The 20446-nt window shown below is 45.3% G+C and overlaps 1 protein-coding gene across 1 annotated transcript in view; it reads right to left on the bottom strand.

Moving 5' to 3' along the window:
• The window catches only part of Prkcb (protein kinase C beta), a 141909-nt gene that overhangs the window by 41867 nt on the left and 79596 nt on the right, over nucleotides 1-20446 (bottom strand). The window contains exon 9 of the mRNA XM_090318672.1: nucleotides 9514-9687. Within this exon, the coding sequence (XP_090174798.1) occupies nucleotides 9514-9687 (174 nt within the window). The remainder of the gene's footprint in view (nucleotides 1-9513; nucleotides 9688-20446) is intronic.

The raw sequence follows: 20446 nt of genomic DNA, 5'->3' as shown, positions 1-20446 counted from the left end.
AGATTTCACTTGCTTGGTTTCTGCTTGGATTAACACATGAGCTGGAATCCTAACATCAGAGATGGTTGCCCTTTGGGTGAATGTGTGTAGTCCATTTCTACTGCTAACCATATGCGGGGAAAATCTGAGACATGTCAGCCATAAAGTGTACTGTGCTGGCTCAGGGCCTCAGCTATAAAATGGGGTGGCTGGCCTGGCGCCTGTGGTTCCTGCTTGTAATCCTACCTAATCAGGAAGCTGAGATCTGAAGATCACAGTTCAAAGCCAGCCCAGGGAAGGTAAGTCTGTGAGACTCTTATCTCCAACACACACACACACACACACACACACACACACACACACACACACACACACAGTTGGAACTGGAGTTGTAGCTCAAGTGGGGGAAACACCAGATTTGTTTCCAAATGGCAAGGATTTCCAAAATGAAGTAGGCAATCATTTTAGTCAGCTTATGGATACATGTAGTTTTACCTTTACAAGTGTCTTTGCTTCACCGCACAGGGTGCAAAGTATAACAAATCCCTTCATTGTTGCTTCAGAGAGAGATTAGGAGGCACAGAACTGGATGCTAGGCAGGGTCATGGCTGGATAAAACCAGATTAGGACTGAGTAGGAGGGAAAAGGGAATTTTAGTCACCTCCCAACTGGCCTCAAAATCACGACTTAGTTTGTTTGCTTCCTCTACTAAAATGTACTTCTTTAGAAAGAATATTTTTCTTAGAAATGTACTGTTGTAAATTGAACACAACTATTTAAAATGTTTTGTAACACTTCATCCCCAAACTTCACGAATTTTGTATCTAGAAAAAAAAAAAAGTAGGGCTGAGTGAAAGTAACTCACGCCTGTTAATCCTAGCTACTCAGGAGGCTGAGATCTGAGGATCACGGTGTGAGGCCAGCCTAGGAGGGAATGTTCATGAGACTCATCTCCAATGAACTGCCAAAAAGCTGGAAGTGGCCCTGTGGCTGAAATGGAAGAATGGTAGCCTCGAACACCCAAGAACAACATCCAGGCCCTGAGTTCAAGCCCCAAGGTGAGGGGAAAAAAATAGAGTAACAATTTGGGGCCTAGCTTTTGAGTCTCTCCCACTCACTGTGTTTTTCTGAGGAAGTCTTGTCACAACTGAGACCTTCAGCTCTCATCTCTCAAGGCTGATGAATCTTGACTTATAGTTCTAGCCTCTCCACACCCCTTTGTCTGCCTCTGTCTCTTTCTCTTTCTCTCTCTGTCCCCCTCTCTCTCCTGAGCTCCAGTCCACTCCAGCTGGCTTCAGGATGTTTCTACGTGGGTGTTTCACTGTCATCTCCAATTAAAAGCTCAAAAAGGCAAACTCCTCATCTTTCTCTTCAAACTAGCCAGTCTGTGAAACCTTCAAATGCCTCTGCCAAATGGTGACCTTTTGTGTATGTGATTCTTCATTAACCCAATCTCCATGTCCTCTTTGCTGAAAGGGATGTCGCTGCATCTTAATTCCTCCTCTCCTTTATCTCTCAAATTCAATCAATAGGTTAATACAATTAAATGGCTGGCACAGCAGCCAGACAGAATTTTTCAAGTTGGGAAGATGAGGACAGTTCGATTTAAAATGCCGATGGGGTGACCGGGATGAGGCAAAGGATTTGAAGGGACAATCCGCTGAGCGTGGAGGTTAACGCGGTGCTTGTTTGGCAGCCACTAAGACACCTGCCACTTTTAATAAAATACTATGCACAAAGCAAGCCAGCCATGTGGGCAGTTGGTAGGACACTCTAAGGCAAGCTGTAAGGAAGAATTTGTCTCATGATCTTCACAGGCAGTCAGTGAACATATCCTACCTACACGTAGCTTCTGTTCTGAGAAGCATGAAATACCATGACATCCTTTGGTATCTTCAACTGGTCCTGGGTTTGAGTCCCAGATACTAATGGATACTTGTGCTGAGGCCTCTGACTCCCTTGCCTTTCTAAAGACAGCAGGATTATCAGGGCTTCTCCTCCACGTGGGTTGCTTCTAAGCTGTAGTGGGTGCTGTGCAAATTCACGGTGCTTCCCTGAAATCATGGTCAAGGACCTGTGTCCACACACAACTTTCCTTTCTTGGTTATTTTATAGCCTTAGGATCACCAGCAGAATCAAATAATTGATGCCCTTCTACCTTTTTGTTTCACCTTTCAAAGCCTTGAGCGTCCCCATAGAGACCGAAGGCCTTAAGGGCGACAACCACCTCTTTTCTTTAGATCTCCCCACATTTTGGGTTGTTGAATAAATATACAGAGAAAGCAGAGAGAACCAAGCTGTGCCAATTCCTACCTGTCCTAGTTCCATATGCATTTCTGGTTCCTTTTCTGCAGTCAAAATTCCTCACATAATTTTCAGTCGAATGGAGCCTTGCTTATTGGCCTGTCAGGCTTCTCCTGGCTCCCTCTCCAGGGAAGAACTGAAAGCCATATTTGTTCAGTTAGGCTACACTCACTTTCAACCCAGTTAGTTTACATGGACTCCAGATGGCACTTCCACCTGACATGGGCACCAATGATTCCTTCCTGGTAGTTAAATCCCCTTCTAGACGGTTTCAACAGACTTCCTTGCCACTGGTCAGCAGGTGCTTGGGCCGTGCACGAGCACGAGGCTCAAGCCAAGCCAAGCAGAATCTCTTTCCGATGAGTATGAGTTGGAGCGCAGAGTTTGGATGGATAAGCAAACTACAAGGGGCTAAAATGGGGGCATGTTTATGAGCCCCAAGAAATCCAAAAGGGAGGAGCAAGATCCTAAGTCTATTTTAGATTAATTTGAAGATACAAATTGTATCTTTTGCCTTGTTTCATATAAATATACATCAAGAGCTAGTTTGATGAGACAGGGGTGTCCTATTTCCTACAATCCAACCGCCTCTAATCAAGACATCAGTAAGAACAAAGGTACTGACACCATTCTTGGACATGACTGGTAACCCAGAAGTGACCCGAGTCTCCCTGGAGATACACCCAGCTCCCATTGGCCATGCTATCCAGAACGGTGTCCATTTCTGTGAGCAGAAGTGATCTACAGCCCCCTTCTCTGTCCTTCCCTGCATTCTGGGTTGAGGTTTTTCCCATCATGCCTTGCAACTGAGTTATTGCTGGGCCCCGGCAGCAAATTTGGGGAGGAAGTAACTTCTGTCCTCTAGTGACTCATAAAATCTAATTCTATTTAAAAAAAAAGAGGTGCATATGTTCAATGGAAAAGAAAACAGTTAAAATAGATGTTTTGCTGAAGAAACTTAACTGCCTGTGCCCACTGGCAGTTGGGAAATTGCAATGGATGTGCAGGGCAGACCATTGTCCCTAAGAAAAACTGCAAGAAGATTGGAGGAGATGGAAGTCTTTTCTGCTTATGCAGCACGGTGCCCAAAGCCAGCTCTAATCGTGGAGGTAACTTGCATTTCATGTTTATTACAGTTTGCCTGCCGCAGCTTTTAATCCTCCCTTTATTACGCTTGCTTTAAAGATGATAAAGCCAATATTCAGAACTGGGTAGTGACTTTCTGGAGGCCTAATAACCAGTAATCAGATGCTATGCCTTGGTTGCTTTCAGGTCCATTTGTCCAGGCTCTGAAGATCAACCAGTTTGCCTAATGAATACTTTTCTAAAAATCCAACTCCTTTCTGAAAGCTTTTTATTTTTATTTTTTTTATCTGTTCGAATACTAACTTTGCCATCTTGCGGCACATTAAACCCATTTTTAAACTGCATTAGGGTAGATATTTCTCAAATGATAATTTCAAAGAGAAGACTCCCCCTAAATCAAATCAATAATGTGATTGCTCTACGCCCTCTTCTGATTCTTATATATGTGCATATTCAATCTAACACATTTGCAATAATAATATAGAATTTATTATCTACATTTTTTCTGTTAACATCTTGTCATGCTCTTTTTTTGGCTAAAAGTTTTGAAACCAACATAGCAATGTTTCTGATGCTTTTCTAAACAACTTAATTTTTTAAAAAATTTGCCTCACTTTAAGAATTAAAAAATAAAACATACGGCTAGATGTCTCTTTTCACTCATCACTTTTGAACACCCTGACGATTACACAAAGACATTCTATGAAGTTCTCTTGAGTCTTCAAAATTCTAAGTCTCCAGAAAAAAATAATGTTTAAAAAATATCAAATTTGAAGCATGTTATTCAAGATTTATCATTCTTTTAAAGATAGCTAAATCTGAAAGGAATTTTGGGTCATGAAATACAAAATGACAATCCGTTCAGTCTCGTTCCTTCTCACATGGGAGGGCAGCCTTCTGCCCCAGGCGGTCTCTCGGTCTCTCTCTCTCTCTCTCTCTCTCTCTCTCTCTCTCTCTCTCTCTCTCTCTCTCTCTCTCTCTCTCTCTCTTCTAGCCCTTTGCATGGCTTTGCCCCCAGACAGCCTTGCTGGCTCTGGTCTCTGCTCAAATGTCATTTTAATAAAAAATAGCATCATCTCCCTGCTCAATTCCTCCCTCCAGCCCTCCCTACCACCTCTCAATTTTTCCCCCTCTTTGGATTGCTATTGTCATTTAGTTGTCTTCCCCACTGGAATACAAATTCCCCAGGAACAGGGACTTTCTCCCTCTTTTGTTCAGTGATGCGACCCTAATGGGAATAGAGCTGAGGCCTGACACATTTAATTCAATGGATAAATATGTGTTGAAATAGTCAATAGGCATTGGCAACCTCTAAAATACCAGTAAAAATGGAATGGCTCTTAGGGATTCTGGCCCCCACACCAATGAGGACAGCGGTGAGGGGGGGGTCAAGGGGACCAGATAACAGAAGGGGGATAGAGTGAATCAGAGGGCCTGCCTTTACAGGAAGAGGCATAGCCCTCTTGTTTCCCCCTAAGCCAACATTACAATGGCTTGCCTCTGTAGGTAGATCTTCCTGAAAATGAATATCTCACATGGAGAAAATCTTACCTGCCTCTCAAGCTGCTGTTTTCACAGTATAAAGAAGAGCCAATCTGGGTGCCTGTGGCTCATGACCTGTAATCCTAGCTACTCAGGAGGCTGAGATCTGAGAATCGAGGTATAAAGCCAGTCCAAGCAGGAAAGCTCGTGAGACTCTCATCTCCAACAAGCCACCAGAAAACCAGAAGTGGCGCTGTGAGTCACGTGGTAGAGCACTAGCCTTGAGTTGAAGAGCTCAGGGACAGCGCTCAGGCCCAGAGTTCAAGCCTCACGACTGACAGAAGAATTAACAATAATCATCATCATCATCATAATAACTGCCAAAGGGCCATTAGGAAACATGGGCATAAGTTCTGGGGTTTCCATTTGTCACTTGTGTAACCTAATCTATGTCATATTGAGGGGTTCTTTTGGGGGGGGGCTTGGCAGAAATGTAGCCCACCACTCCCTCACTTGTGAGGATTACATGTGGCTGTGAAGATATAAGTATTTTGAAAACCAGCAATGACTGTATGGAGTTAAGACACACAAAGGCTTTCATATTTAGGATCCTGGACTCCTAGAGAAAGAAATGCCCGTTCCAGGATTGATCAACTGTATGCCACTGCCTAAGTAACAACCTTTCTGATTATTAGCATTTTTTTTTCTGTATGAACTAGAGGTGAGCAACAGTACCACTCCCCAAGAGGTGTGGGGAGGAGAATGAGTTAATCCAGCGGGTTGCCTTCCTTGTTTGTGACACTGTCCTTGTCAAATTCTTCTTGGTGTGGCTTAGCATGATGTGTTCCTAAGAGAGTGAACTCTGAACTCAATGGACCAGTTCCTGGGTGCTGTTGGGGAGAATTCTACCCTGCACCCCTGATCTGCAATCCTCTCCTCTCCCAATTACGATGCAGAGAACCATTTCCACCGCAAGACCTTTGTGTATTTGGAAGCCAAGAAGTTTGGAAGACATATGGTGGATACTGGGCTGGAAAGTCTTTAGCTCTGAGATGGGAAAACCAAGGGACAGAGATGAAGTGTGCAGCCTGTGACTGCACAGACATGAATGAGCAAGGCTCGGGTATAGCTCAGGCCTCCCGAGGAGACAAGCTGCAGACAAGCTGGCCACTGGAGACTCTATCCCACAGGTATGGAGTGAAGTGGCAGCCAAATAACCCCTCTTCACAAGACTTCCTGGTGGGGTAGTTAAGTGCAAGGCCCTAAAAGTCAGACTTCCTGGGTTCAAATCCGAGCCTTGACATGTACAGCTGTATGGTTTCAATTTCCTGACACATGATGATAGGATCACCAGTCTTGTCGTGCAGCTAGAAATTGTTACCCCTGCAACCTCCTATAGACACCATTATATGCCTTTGATAGAGAAAGTTGATTTATACAAAATCAAAACGAAGTGTTTAGCCAAAAAGAAAGCAAGGGGAGGAAAAGTCATTTGAATTAGGCCATGAACATACATGCAGAGTTCAAATGAGGTGGCCTGGTATCTGGTCTTCCTTCAGTCAGCCTCGTTCAGGCTTTCTGCTTGGATCCCCATTCCCCACTCCCTAAACAATCCAGCCTCTGATGATAGGTCAGTTATTTCATTTGCTCTAGCCAAATGGAAGCAACCTGCCCCATCCCTGGTTTTCTGGATCAAGACACTGCTGGAGTTTCCAAGCATTGGGTATTCCTCTCCAGGCAGGACCCAACTCTCTTCCTTGGGGTACAATCACCCCTTATGGGGAACACAGGACACTGCATGATTTCCATCCAAGCCCAACCCCTCCTCTCGAATATGAGAAAGCATACTAGTTTAAGAGTGGGGGTTGAGGTGTTGGTTCCACATGAAAAATAATAACCTCAAATCCACTCCACATTCATATCAATTACTAATGAAGAAGTTATCCTCTACTGGATGTCAGAAATAAAAATCACTGGTGGTCCATTTTCAGACCAGGCATTTGATCTTGAGTAGAAAATTAATTATCAGTAGCCCATTCGCAGAGTGATCAAGTTTCCTGCATGGCAAAGCCCATAGACAAACAGGACTAATTACAAGGGGAAGAATGAATTGCAAAAATATGAGATAATGGTATATCTGCTAGAAAACACATACTCTGAACATCCTCTCCCCCCAGTCCCCCGCCATACAAAAGAACCCCAGGGAAAGGGGATAGGTACAGCCAAAAGCTCACTCTTAAACTTCACCAACTTCAAGAGGTGCATGTGTTAGAATGACCCAATAGAAAGCAACATAACTTCGGGGACATCTGGGAGAGAATGTAAACCTCATCATACTTAGTCCTGTTTACTATTTTCCTTTACATTGACTTTTTACTATAAACAATTCTTTGAAGGAGGCAGAAATCTGAAAACTATGCTTCAAAGTCAGCCCAGAAGAAAGAAAGTCCATGAGACTCTTATATCCAATTGACAACTGGAAAAAGTTAGAAGAGGAGCTGTGGCTCAAATGGCAGAGCACCAATATTGAACTAAAAGGCTTCCAAGCTCAGCTCAAGCCCTGGAACACACACACACACACACACACACACACACATTTATTTTAAGAGAAAACGACAGTTTCTTTTGGAGCACAATAAACCTCAAAAACTGCTTCATAAATTTAAAAAAATCAAGCATCTATTTTACCCTTTCTGTATGAACCTGACCACTATAGAATGACTAAGAAGAAGCCACTGTGTGTGTGTGTGTGTGTGTGTGTGTGTGTGTGTGTGTGTGTGTGTGTGTGAGAGAGAGGGGGGGGGGAGGGAGGGAGGGAGGGAGGGAGGGAGGGAGGGAGGGAGGGAGCGAGCGAGCGCACGTGCTGGTACTACAGCTTGAACTCAGGGCCTGGGTGTTGGCCCAGAGCTTTTGTGTTCAAGCACTCTACTACCTGAGCCACAGTTCCATTTCTGACTTTTTGGTGAAGGTAAAAGTCTTGAGTGGATTTCTATCTTGGGCTGGCTTCGAACCACAGTCCTCAAATCTTAGCCTCCGGAGTAGCTAGGATTACAGGTGTGTATTACTGGTGCTTGGCAGAAGCCCCTAACACATCTAACTTGGGATGACAAAGAAATGGCAGAGTGAGTCTAAGTACTAAGCAATATCACTGACAGAAACCACATGGTGGTATGTGACTGGAGACGAAAAAACTCACTCACTGCACAGGAGAACAGAAGGAAACATACAGCCTATAGCGCACAGGTCTGTGAAAGTATTGGTTACAAAACACATTGGTTGCCCACTGAGGCCTGTCTGCCTGTATGGATCATTTTGTATGTCCTGGAATAATGTTCTAAATATCCAAATTGCCCTTGGCAGGAAAAAAGAAAAATCTCCCTCCCCCTAGGGTCTTGCCAGAAGGATTAAAGCTGAGTCTCTGAGTCTGACTAAAGCCTCTAAATCCCAGTTACCAATTTTCAGAAAATAGGACAGAGGGGTGTGTTGAGGTGTGGTATGATTATCTAGTAAGCAGAACCCAGACTGAGAAAAACATTACAGATCAAACAGCCAGGATTTCCAGTAGATGAAAGAACAGATAAAAAGAAAGGGAATGGAGGGCTAAGAAACAGCAGGAGAGTAGGGGGTGTATCACTGAAAAAAATTAAAATTAGCTGCGAAGAGTAAATTAGATGCAAAATAGTAGCGTCCTAGCTGCCATTGAAGGGGGGTTTCTGAAGTCAGCAGGAAAGGTGAAAAAAAGAACGAACCCCAATTAATCTCAAAGATTCTCTCAGAGCATCTTTAAATCCCAAGGCCCTTTAAGTCCTCAGAAGCCACAGCTGTAAGACTTAACTTGGTACCTCTTCATAGAGGGTCTGTGGCCTTTTCTTTCTCAGCTATGGCAGCTGAGGTCAAGTGAACAGAGAGAATGGTTTACTAAATGGAGCTCCCTTGCTATTGAAGGCAGAGCTGAAACCCTGGTAAGAACAGCATGCAAATATGGCTCTGAGTTTACTTGTTTTAATGAGTGGACAGAGCTGGGCTGGGCAACCAGGCTAGCCCTTCTTTGAGGAGACCCCTTGCAAAGGCCTCACACAATCTGCAGATCTATATGTGTATAAACTTATCCAAAGTGTCTGGTTTATGCACCTGTTTTTTATTTTTGTTTTTGACTAGTTCTAGGGCTTGAACTCAGGGGCTAGGCACTGTCCCTGAGCTTTGGTGATTAAGGCTACAGGTCTATCATTCAAGCCACAGATTCACTTCCAGCTTTCTCAGTGACTAAGTGGAGATAAGGGTCTCCTGGACTTTCTTACCCAGGCTGGCTTTGAACCATTATCCTCAGATCTCAGCCCCATGAGTAGCTAGGATTACAAGCATGAGTCACAGGTCCCAGGCTTACCTGTGGACCTTGGTACTGAGTTCCTGTTTCAAAGTCATGGTCTGCTTGGCCATAATGGTGATGAAACCAATTGCCTGATTTCCTTAATCTGAATTGGGATTGTCTCGTGTCTCGGGAATTCTTGGTTGACTTTCTTGGGCCTGGCACCATTTTGTTTTTCTCTGTAATGTCAAGGGCTCAGATAGCTCATTGGGAAGTGGGACTGCTGAGCTCTAGCTTTGGGCCAAAGCTCGGGTGAAGCCCCAGATGTGTCTTTCCAGGGTTGCTGGGTACATTACCATAGTCTGGAAACAGGAGTGGAGCTGAGTCAGGAAGGGTGGCTTGCCAGGCAAGGCCAGCACCCGTTTTTCCACCATCGTGCATTCCACATCATCATCCTGAATCACCACATCCTTCTTCAGGATCTTCACGGCATACAGCTCATCTGTGCCCTTCCTCTCAGAGAGCATGACCTGGGAAAGACAGAAGGCAGATGCATCAGGGAAGTGACAGACGCTGGGGCCAGCTGTGGGTAGCTGTTCATCTCCCAGTGTGGCCCTCTGCTGCCTTGGAGACAAGGGACCATACTTTCCACCAGTCTTCAGATGGCTGACCCCAATCCATCCAGAGATCAGAAAGGACCCAACACTGACTCCTTCCCCATACATATCAGTGCCCTCCACCCACGTGGCTAGCCCGGTTTCATCCACGAGCATAATCCAAGGGTCCACAGCACACATAGTAGATGTTCAATAGGTATTTATGGAACCAGCAAATGTCGGACAAAAGTGAGTCTAGAACATGCGCTCCTTTGTTCATTCAGTGACAGAATGTTCTTAGCCCGCTCAGCCCAGGGGATAGAACATGACATATGTAGGCTTCTTCTCTGGCCTTGAACTCTAGAAAAGAAGGTCTTTGGACAACTCATAAGGCTTTGATGAGTCATAGTTTAATGGATGTCTCTCTTGTCTTGGGGCTTCTGAGAGCATGTTCGTGGTCAAATAGGTACTGTTCTGAAAAAGGTTCTTGGAAAGCTCAAGGAAGAACCACACTACAGAAATCCAACCTGATCTGCAAGCTCCTGGGAAGGCTTCCTGGAAGAAGAAGTAATCAGACTGACATATTTACTCTGCACTGTGTTATTTCATGTGTGTGTGTGTGTGTGTGTGTGTGTGTGTGTGTGTGTGTGTGTGTGTGTACTAATCACCACCAAATTCTTAAGCACTTACCAGTTTAACCAAGCAATTATTGGTTTACATTAGCTATTTTTCATTTACTTTGCATTATAGTCTAGGAAGGAGGTAGGCTGTATAGGAAATGGAGGCACAGAAAAGTTAAATAGTCTATAAACACCACAATTTGGTCAAGCCAGAATCAATATGTGAACTCAGTTCTATATGACCCAAGTTCCTGCCTTTAAAAAACCAAACAAGAACTTGGCACGGTGGCTCTCGCCTATCTACTTGGGAGGCTGAGATCTGAGGATCGTGGTTCAGAGCCAGCCCAGGCACTAATGACGGTAAGAATTTTATCTCCAATTAACCTCCAGAAAACTGGAAGTGGCGCTGTGGATCAAGGAGTAGGCGGTAGCCTTGAGCTGAAGAGCTCAGGGACAGCACCCAGGCCCAGAGTTCAAGCCCCACAACTGACAAAAAAAAAAAAAAAAACCAACAAACTGCATTTGAGCTCCAGAAGAGAGCTCAAGATGACTAAAGCAAGGATGTGTGCACATGTGACTCACGGGTATGGCCAGAGGATGCACCATAAACCCAAGACAGAGGAAGAAACACACACAGTCTCGAGAGGAATCTAGACATTGGGAACAGACAGCTCAGCATATCTCACTCAGCTCTTGTCTGGCTGGACTTAGACACAGAAGCCCAATGCCTCCTGTACAGATGTGTTGAAGCTTCCAGGCTGAGCCCAGAGGGTCCCTGTTTGAGCTCCTGCCACAGTAAGCAAAGATTCTGGACAGGGATTTAAGGCATTGCAGGAAAAGGGTTCAGGCATATATTTCCATAGCAACAAGATTTTTCTTAGCCTCTGCTACCATCCCTTCCTCCCCACTCCCAGCCCCGCCCAACCCCACAAGTAAGTCTAAAAGCTGCCCTTCTGCTAGATCCTATCAGCTTTAAGTTGGATCTCAAAACCCACTGCACCACTTTTGGTGGCTAGGCAGGTCCCACAGTGGTAGAAGGCCACAACTTTTCTGTCTTGTCTCCCTGGCACCCACTGATTTTCCTCCTTCAGCCCTCAAGACAGATCCAAAGAGCACAGCAAGCTACTGTCCTAAAGTCAGAAGACAGAATCAGAAGACAGAGGGCTCTCCAGGGAGGGTCTAGTGTAAGTTGAGGTAGGGAACAGGCAAGTGCTGTACCAAGGTGCACAGGAAGCAGCTGGGAGGATCCCAGAAGCAGTTGGGAGGGACTCAGCATTGACACGTGGCCAATCCTGAATGCCTGTGGCTCCCACTCTTTCTCCAAGAGCAGAGGGGAGGCATGCAGGAGTCTATGATTGACAACTCAGCCTCCTGCTTAAGACCACAGGACAGAGACCAGGATAAACATCTGCTGTCAGCTTTAGTGGCAACCATCTTCCAGGGAAAGGCACTGAGACACTTCAGAAATGATCTTTCCATAGCCAAGACTTATTTCTAAAACTGCAGACCCTATCATACAACTTGAATGCCTAGACTTCAGTCCACCATGGTTCCCCAGGGCCAGAGCATTTCATGTGCACGTCATGTTCTTTCTATTCCATCCCCACAGTTGGCAATGGTCTACATTCTTCCACTGCCTGGAAAAGCTGAGATTCACTTCTCGTAGGACATCCAAGAATTCTCCAGCCCAAGGACTCACTTCAACCAAGGCAACTGTCACCTTCCAGGCATCAGTTCTGCCTGGTATCATTTTATATCAGTTACTTTAGTGCAGGATGAGCCTCTTCTCTGTGTGTGTGTGTGTGTGTGTGTGTGTGTGTGTGTGTGTGTGTTTATGGGGGTTTGAACTCCCTTAGCCTTCTTTTTTTTTAACTGAAGGCTGGTACTCTACCACTTGGGCCACAGCTCCACTTCTGGCTTTTTGCTGATTAATTAGAAACAAGGATCTCTCAATTTTATTTATTTATTTATTTTTGGTCAAGGCTAGCTTTGATCCTTGATTCTCAGCTCTCAGCCTACTGAGTGACTAGGATCACAGGCATGAGTCACCAGGCCTGACTCCTTTTCTACACACACACACACACACACACACACACACACACACACACACACACACACACAAATACATATAGCTATATACTTCCCTGCTTAATCCTTTACAATTCTGGTCATGTGCCTAGCACTTTAAGATTTCATAGGAGAGAAAAATAGCCACACACAGCACTAGCAAATGCAATGGCCACATTTTAAAATATCCCTTTAAGTGGAAACTCAGTCTTTTATGAATTGTCTTAAGCAGCTCCTGGAGCTTCCAGAAACCTTAATATCAACACGGAGGGTGTGGGTTGTTTGCTCAGCTGTGCCTCTGTCTCCAGGGCACCGGTCCCAAACAGATGGAAAGGACACGTTGAAGTGACGTTCTTATCAAATTCTCAGCCACATCTGTTACCCAAGAGGCTTCTGGGAAAGTTAGAATAAACAGCACAACTCCAGGGGCAGAAACTAAAATAAAATGGAGAAAAAAAAATAGCCCCGGAATTCCTGGCTGGAAAGTCGGTTAGGATGAGTTTTCCCAGCCTATCCCACTGGTAAAACCGGCCCTGAATCCGGGCCTATGACCCCTTGGGTAAGCTAATGCTCTAGCATGGTTCTGCTGAGCTGAGAATAAGAAGTGCTGACATGTGTCCAGGCTCACTGCACACTCACTGTGTGGCTTCGGGAGATTCCCTGAGCTTCTCTGAGCCTTCATTGTCTCACTTTCACAAGAGGACTATGGCTCATGCCTGTAATCTGAGTCACCTAGGAGGTTGAGATCCGAGAGTGAGGGTTCAAAGCCAGCCTCGGCAGGAAAGACTGTGCAACTCTACCTCTGATTAAGCACCAAATGGCTGCAGCTCAAGTGGTAGAGGGCTAACCTTGAGCACAAAAGTTCATGCACAGCGCCCAGGTCCTGAGTTCAAATCCTAGAACCAGCACCAAGAAAAAAGAACTGCTAATAGCACTCAGCTATGAATGATGTGTGGAGGCAGGGAGACTTGGTTAATTGGAAATAAGAATCTCACGGGGAATTTTCTGCCCAGGCTGGCTTTGAAAGACAAGCCTCAGATCTCAGCCTCCTGAGTAGATAAGATTATAAATGTGAGCCACTTGGACTTAAGCCCAGCTCCAAGAGACTCTTATGTTCAGTTAACCAACAAAATGGCTGAAATAGAATTGTAGCTCAAGTGCTAGAACATCAGCCATGAGCAAAAAAGCTGTGGGTTCAAGCCCCAGTACCAATGCATAACACATGTATGCATGTGCACACATGAACCATAAGTTGGGTCCTTCCAAATAACAGCACTGAATCCCCTCAGCGATCTAGAGATGAGAAGTCCAAAGTCAACAGTGTTGGCAAGATGGCTTCCCTCTGATTCTGAAGGAGACTATTCCGTGCCCTCTTCTCTTCTAGCAATAGTAGCTGCCAGCAGTGCTTGGCATTCCTTGGCTTATAGACACATCACTCCAATTTCTGCCGATATGACCTCATCCTATCTCACTGACATCTCTAAAGACCTCTCTCGGAGTGATGGTGACCTTCTGAGGTCCCTGGTCACAGGGAGATGACCCAATCCTAGGCAGTACATCAGTCGTTCGCCACAGTATCTCATCCCACAAAGAGCATCTTTTGAAACCCAGCACCCATTTCCAGTGTCCAGTTTGATCCTTAGGGAGTTGTGGTTTCACTCACCCAATGGCAGAAATCCCAAGCAATAAAGACCTTCCTCCCCAACCATCCTCTCCTCAACAGACAGCAGCCACAAGTTCAAAGTCCTGAGGTCCCCCCTGCTCTTCAATCTTCTCCCTCACACCTCTCCTTTGAGGTACCTACATACTTTGTTGGCTCTACATTCAAAACAGATGCCTGATCCACACTGTTGGTTATGAGGGGAGAAGATTCTAACTTGATGATTTCAGACAGCCGGTTGAAAAAGAGAGGCAGAGACATTTGGGGCCCAGAGGATCCCCACGTACTTAGGAAAGGCCCTTGGAAAGGTATAGGGAGTGAAATGAGCGTGGAAGAATGGATGACACCGTAGTCTTCTCTCATGCCTCAAATGTCAGGGAACTACTGCAGATAGGTTGGATGCAGCACTAAGTCATCTGCTGGGTTCTTGTTCTACTGTTGGGGTGTCTTTGAGGACCCCCATGATCTCTGGAGCTGCCTTCTGCCTGGGTTTACCCAGCCCCGTGGTCCCTCTGTAGTGGGGGTCCAGCCAGCTGAGCTCTAAGGCAAACACAGCCCCTACCTTCCCACAGGCTTTCCTTGCATTTATTCCCCCCTGCCCACACAGAGCTGTTGTCTGCCCCCTCCTTGCTGTGCGGCACATTTTAGAATTCCCTGCAGATCCTGTTAGAAGCTGATGTTTGGGCCACATTCCAGACTAATTAAATCAGAATCTTCCCCATCTATTGAGTCCTTCCTGAGCCAGGTCTAGCCAGCACTGGAGGAAGGACAGGGAGGTGAACTGGCCAGAGGCCCTCAGGACATGTTGTAACCAGGAACTGGAACATGAGTCAAATGTTCTCTACCTGCTTCCACCCAAGGACACAGGCCCTGTGGAGAGGAGGATTTTGAGGGGGTAGTGGGGGTACAGACCGTAAAGAGAATGTCAGCATTCTCTCTGACCACCTGATCCATATCAGGGCAATCCTTGCCACAGAAGGACAAGCAACAGAGCCTGGAAGCTTGTAACTAATGAGGAGCGTGTGCCCACTTTCACACACTGGAATCTCGAGTTCAAATCCTGACTCTCTCCTGTGCTCGGCTCCGTGTGCTTGGCTACATTAGCTTCACTTCTCTGAATCTCTGTTCCTCCATCAAAGGAAGTACTGAGATCAAGTGATATAGCACTGGTCAAACTTTAGTACCCAGCAGATCATAATTATTAAAGCAAAGGCACACGAATAGAAAATGAGATGCTATCATTCCTTCCAGAGGGTACAAGGAATTCTTTTCTTTATTATTTTGTTTTGGCCAGTCCTGGGGCTTGAACTCAGGGCCTGAGCATTGTCCTTGGGCTTCCTCAAGGCTAGAGCTCTACCACTGGAACCACAGTACCACTTCCAGCTTTTTCTACGTATGTGGTATCGAGGAATCAAACTCAGTGCATGCTAGGCAAGCACTCTACCACTAGGCCAAACTCTTTGCCAAAAGGGATTCTTTTTCACTTCCACTATGTAAAAAACAAGGAAAGGCTAGAAAGTGAAATGGAAAGCCAGACAAATAGTTCTGCAAAACCTGTTCCACGAGCTCAGACTGAAAAGCAAAATGATACTGTCTACTGGGCCAAGCCTACGCTGGGTAGAAGCTATGTAAGTGAGATGCTTCTCCTATGAGGAAGTAATTGTTTCCTAAATACAGTCTTCAAGTGTGCTTGGACAATGATGTCCACTCCGTGGGTCAGCTCAGATGACCTGGAATAGTTAGGATCGATAGAGAAATCTTCCAGTGACATATATATATATATATATATATGTGTCACACCTGCAATCCTGGCTACTCAGGAGGCTGAGATCTGAGGATCACAGTTCACAGCCAGCCCAGGCAGGAAAGCCCCTCCAGAAAACCAGAAGTAGAGCTGTGGCTTAAGTAGTAGAGGTCTACCCTTAAGAAAAAAAAAAAGCTCAGAGACAGTACCCAGACCTTTAACTCAAGCCCTAGCACTACTGCACATGTGCACGCATGCACACACTCGCTCAAGCACTCATGTACACACACACACACACACACACAAACACACTCACACAATCTTAGCTGATGTGGTTGTCAACACCTGCTATCTCAGCATTCTGAAGAGCAAGGCAGGAGGATCAAGAGTTCAAGGCTAACCTGGGCCACATAACAACACCTTGATCTCTAAACAAATAAACAAACAAATGATCTCTTAATAGATGATCACAGCATTCAAATATCTATGTAATAATCGATGAGTGAGTTTTTCATATCAGAGGCCAGGGTAGCAGTTTCATTTTGAATTAAACCTTTCAAAATGATGCTGTGTCACACCCGAGATTTAATCAAGTTAAATTTGTGTTCCCTGGCAGAGGAAGTCAGACAAGTATGACTAGAAGTGCAGGGAAGAACATTTAGCCTGGTCATTTCTGCTCCTGGAGACGTGCTATTGTTAAGTGAATGTCGCAAGGATTAAAGAGGTGACTCAGAGGCTGGGGAAAATCAAGTGGAGAAGGAACAAGGACCTTCAATCTGAGATGTCTTTCCTGGTTTCTACAGGAAGATAAGTGGTTGGGGCCAATACAAAATGGTCAGTTTGAGCCCGGAGTTTAGCCTAGTGGTAGAGTGTTTGCACGAAGATCCGGGTTCAATTCCTCAGTACCACATACACAGAAAAAGCTGGAAGTGGTGCTGTGGCTCAAGCGGAAGAGTGCTAACCTTGAGAAAGCCCAAGGACAGTGCTCAGGCCCTGAGTTCAAGCCCCCAGACTGGCAAAAAAAGAAAAAGAAAAAAAAGAAATGATCAATTCGGACTATGAAGTCAAAGAGGCCCAGTTCCAGTGGCTTACACCTGTAATCCTGGCTTACTGAAGAGCCTGAGATCTGAGAACTGTGGTTCAAAGAAAGTCTGTGAGACTCTTATCTCCAATTAACCAAAATGCTGGCAGTGAAACTAAGGCTCAAATAGTTGAGTATTAGCCTTGAGCATAAGAGCTCAAAGGCACTGCCCAGGCCTAGAGTTCAAGCCCCAGGCCCCAGGAGCAGCAAACACACACACACGCACACACACACACACATTAGTGAACTTGGAGGAACTTGTGATGTGAAAAAAACATCACACAGAAGGACAGTTAGTGCAGGATCTCACTTAAATGCAAATCCAAAACAATTAAACTGAGAATAACAGAGTTGGTAGCTGGTGGCTGGTAGGGTTTGAAAAGTGGGATGGACAGATGATGGGTAGAAGGTACAAACTTTCAATTATAACATGAATGAAACGGTTTAATATATATATATATACATACATATATATGTTTAAAAAGGTTTCAGGGGTGTGCGTGTGTGTGTGTGTGTGTGTGTAACTGTTGTGCAGGATATGAGTGACCTCACCTATAATCTTACCTACTCAGGAAGCTGAGGTCTGAGGGTTGTGGCTGGAAATTAACCTCAGGCAGCTCTCATCTCAAATAAACTGCCAATACTCCAGAAGTAGAGCTGTGGCTCAAGTGCTAGAACTCTAGCCTTGAGCAAAAGAAGGTCAGGGTCAGCTCCAGGATTGGCAAACACACACACACACACACACACACACACACACACACACTGTATCATATACTTGATATTGTTAAGAGAGATGTTAAGTGTTCTGATTATAAAATAAGTAAATATATAAAAAGCCAGACAATGGTGGCTCATACCTGCAATCCTAGCCATTCAGGAGGCCGAGAGCTGAGGATCACAGTTTAAAGCCAGCCTAGGCATGAAAATCTATGAGACTCTTATCTCCAATCAACAACCAGAAAACCAGGAGTGATGCCATGGCTCAAAGTGGTAGAGCACGAGTACTAGTGAGTCTTGAGCTGAAGATCTCAGGGACAGTGCCCAGGCCTCAAGTTCAAGCCCCATAACCAAATAAATAAATAAATAAATAGAAAAGAAAAATAAAAAAAATAAGATTAACTTTGTTGACATGGATGGCTTTGTCAAATTTCATGGTCATGTTGTATTGGAAAACACTAGATGGCTAAAATAAAAGCAGATTTAATTTGATTGTTGTTTTAGAGAGTTTGTGAGAAAACCAGCCAGTAAATTGATGCTTTTTTTTTTAACCAAATGACAATGAAATGAAACCCTTCAGGGTCTGTCATTCATTTCAACAATTAGGTTGCACAGAGAAAAGCTTGTTTTCTCCCTAATCTTCTCCACTCCAAGAGCACAGGGCCGGCTTTGTGGTTGGTGTTACAGACTACTGAACACAAAGCAGGACTTCGCTGTGGCAGGAGACGATGCTGGGTGCCGCTGGGTACTAGGGAGACCAGACAAGTTGGATTCTCTCTCTGCACGCGTCTCACCTCTCCTAGCCTTGGTGGCCACATCTATAAAATGGAGATGTCTTCACAAATGACCCATCTTGCCTAGTCAACATCTTGGATAATCAGCACACAGAGCTTAGGCACTGTCCCTGAGCTCCTTTTGCTCAAGGCTAGCATTATATCACTTGAGCCACAGTACCACTTCCAGCCTTTTTCTGTGTACATGATACTGAGAAATCAAACCCAGGGCTTCATGCATGTTAGGCAAGCACTCTCCCACTAAGCCCCATTCCCAGCCAGAATCCAGCATCTCTGATCCATGTACAGCCATCATGTTTTCCAAAGGGAGTCAGATGATTAATAGCGACAAGCTTCCAGTCTTGGCTGCCAAAGCAAAGAGGCTGCGCTGTCAGTTACCAGGGACTCCATTTAGTTGAGCTGTAGATTTCTGGGCCAGCACAGAGATATGGCTAACATGCATTCCTGGAGGACCACAAGAGCCATGAAAGCACAATACTTGCACCAGACACTGACTTGCTTTTTATCCACGTTCAAGGCTCAATGGGCCCACAATAAGTAGACTTGACTTCATGTGGTGATTTTTTCTCCTCCTCCATCCTCCTTCCCTCCCCCTCCCCAAAATTCGGTCATATTAGAAAGGCACTTTAAAAAAGAAAATTCTTGTTTTGGCCTACAGACCAGATAAGCCATGGATCTCCAGTCTTCAGAGAAAATATCCTCATCATCCTTCCTCAGGGAGAGTGGTCTCTGCTTCTCTTCCTGCCTAGGGTTTTAGACTTGTAGAATATTCTAGATTTGGGGAGAAGGGGAGAGGGGGGGTCCATGGACAGAGGATTATGAAAAATTGGAGGTCCAAGAGGGAAACACGACAATGGGGTCCCCGAAAACATCTCTTCTGTTCATTGCGTTGCATTTCCCCTAGAAACCCATCCCACTGGCTCCAGCAGCAGGTCTAGAAAGCTCCCATTTATGGTGTTTAAGTTTCTTTGATACGATTCGTGTCTGTGAAGGAAAGCGGATCTTAATCTTGTTTGACAATTTCCCATCTTCCCAGCAGCAAAGCAGTGGGTGAGTCCCTGCCCTGTATGGAGACCAGGGAGGTGGGGGGAAGCGCGCCCACAAAATCACGCTGTGAACCTGACATACATGTGGAATTTGGGGGGTGGAGAGAGGCACCATAATTAGGAACCAGGGAGAAGTCAGGAATGCAAGTGTGGAGGGAGAAGGATTAAGTGAGTCAGTAGCAAAGATTTCCAGCTCTCTGGGAACCTGAGGAATACGCCAGCACAGCGATACAGACGCTGTGTCTATAGGTTACATAACCACTTCTAATGTATGTACGTGTGTGTGTGTGTGTGTGTGTGTGTGTGTGTGTGTGTGAAGACGAGTTACTAATGAGATTAAAATTAGGATCGACACCCACAACTGGGCTCAAAGGCGTGAGGGAAGGCCTTAGTTACTGGTGAGAACCACACTGTCTTTTAATCCCCCTCAGGCAATTTCTTCCTGGCAGACTCAATGCTGAGTTTGGCTCAAAGCAGAAGAGGCTGTATATGGGGGCTTGGTACTCGGCACTCCTCTCTCCTGCCCTGCAAAGATGGAAGTGTCTGGACGGGAGTTTGGACTAGTGGTAGTGCTTGCCTAGCATGCACGAAGACCCAGGTTCGATTCCTCAGTACCACGTACATAGAAAAGAAGCTGGAAGTGGCGCTGTGGCTCAAGTGGTAGAGCTCTAGCCTTGAGAAAGTCCATGTGCCCAGGCCCTGAGTTCAAGCCCCAGGACTGTAAAACAACAACAAAAGATGGAAGTGCCTGGCTACCTGAATTCTGGGGCCAACACCAGCAAGTATCCTTTGTGCAGACAATGCCCCCAGAAACTCAGGCTCCACATTCTCTTGGGAGTTCATGAGAACATGTTCGTTCCTTTAAACTCTCAAGGAAAACAAAACCCTGAGGTGTCAGGTTAAAAAAATGTTTTTCACGTCTACATGAATGTATTGTATGCCAATGCAGTCATAAGATATATAT

This window comes from Megascapheus bottae, chromosome 25 (assembly GCF_031878675.1).
Source record: "Megascapheus bottae isolate mThoBot1 chromosome 25, mThoBot2.hap1, whole genome shotgun sequence".
Classification (NCBI taxonomy): Eukaryota; Metazoa; Chordata; class Mammalia; order Rodentia; family Geomyidae; genus Megascapheus; species Megascapheus bottae.
The sequence above is the reverse complement of the archived record's forward strand: the minus strand, read 5'-3'. Positions and strand labels throughout refer to the sequence as shown.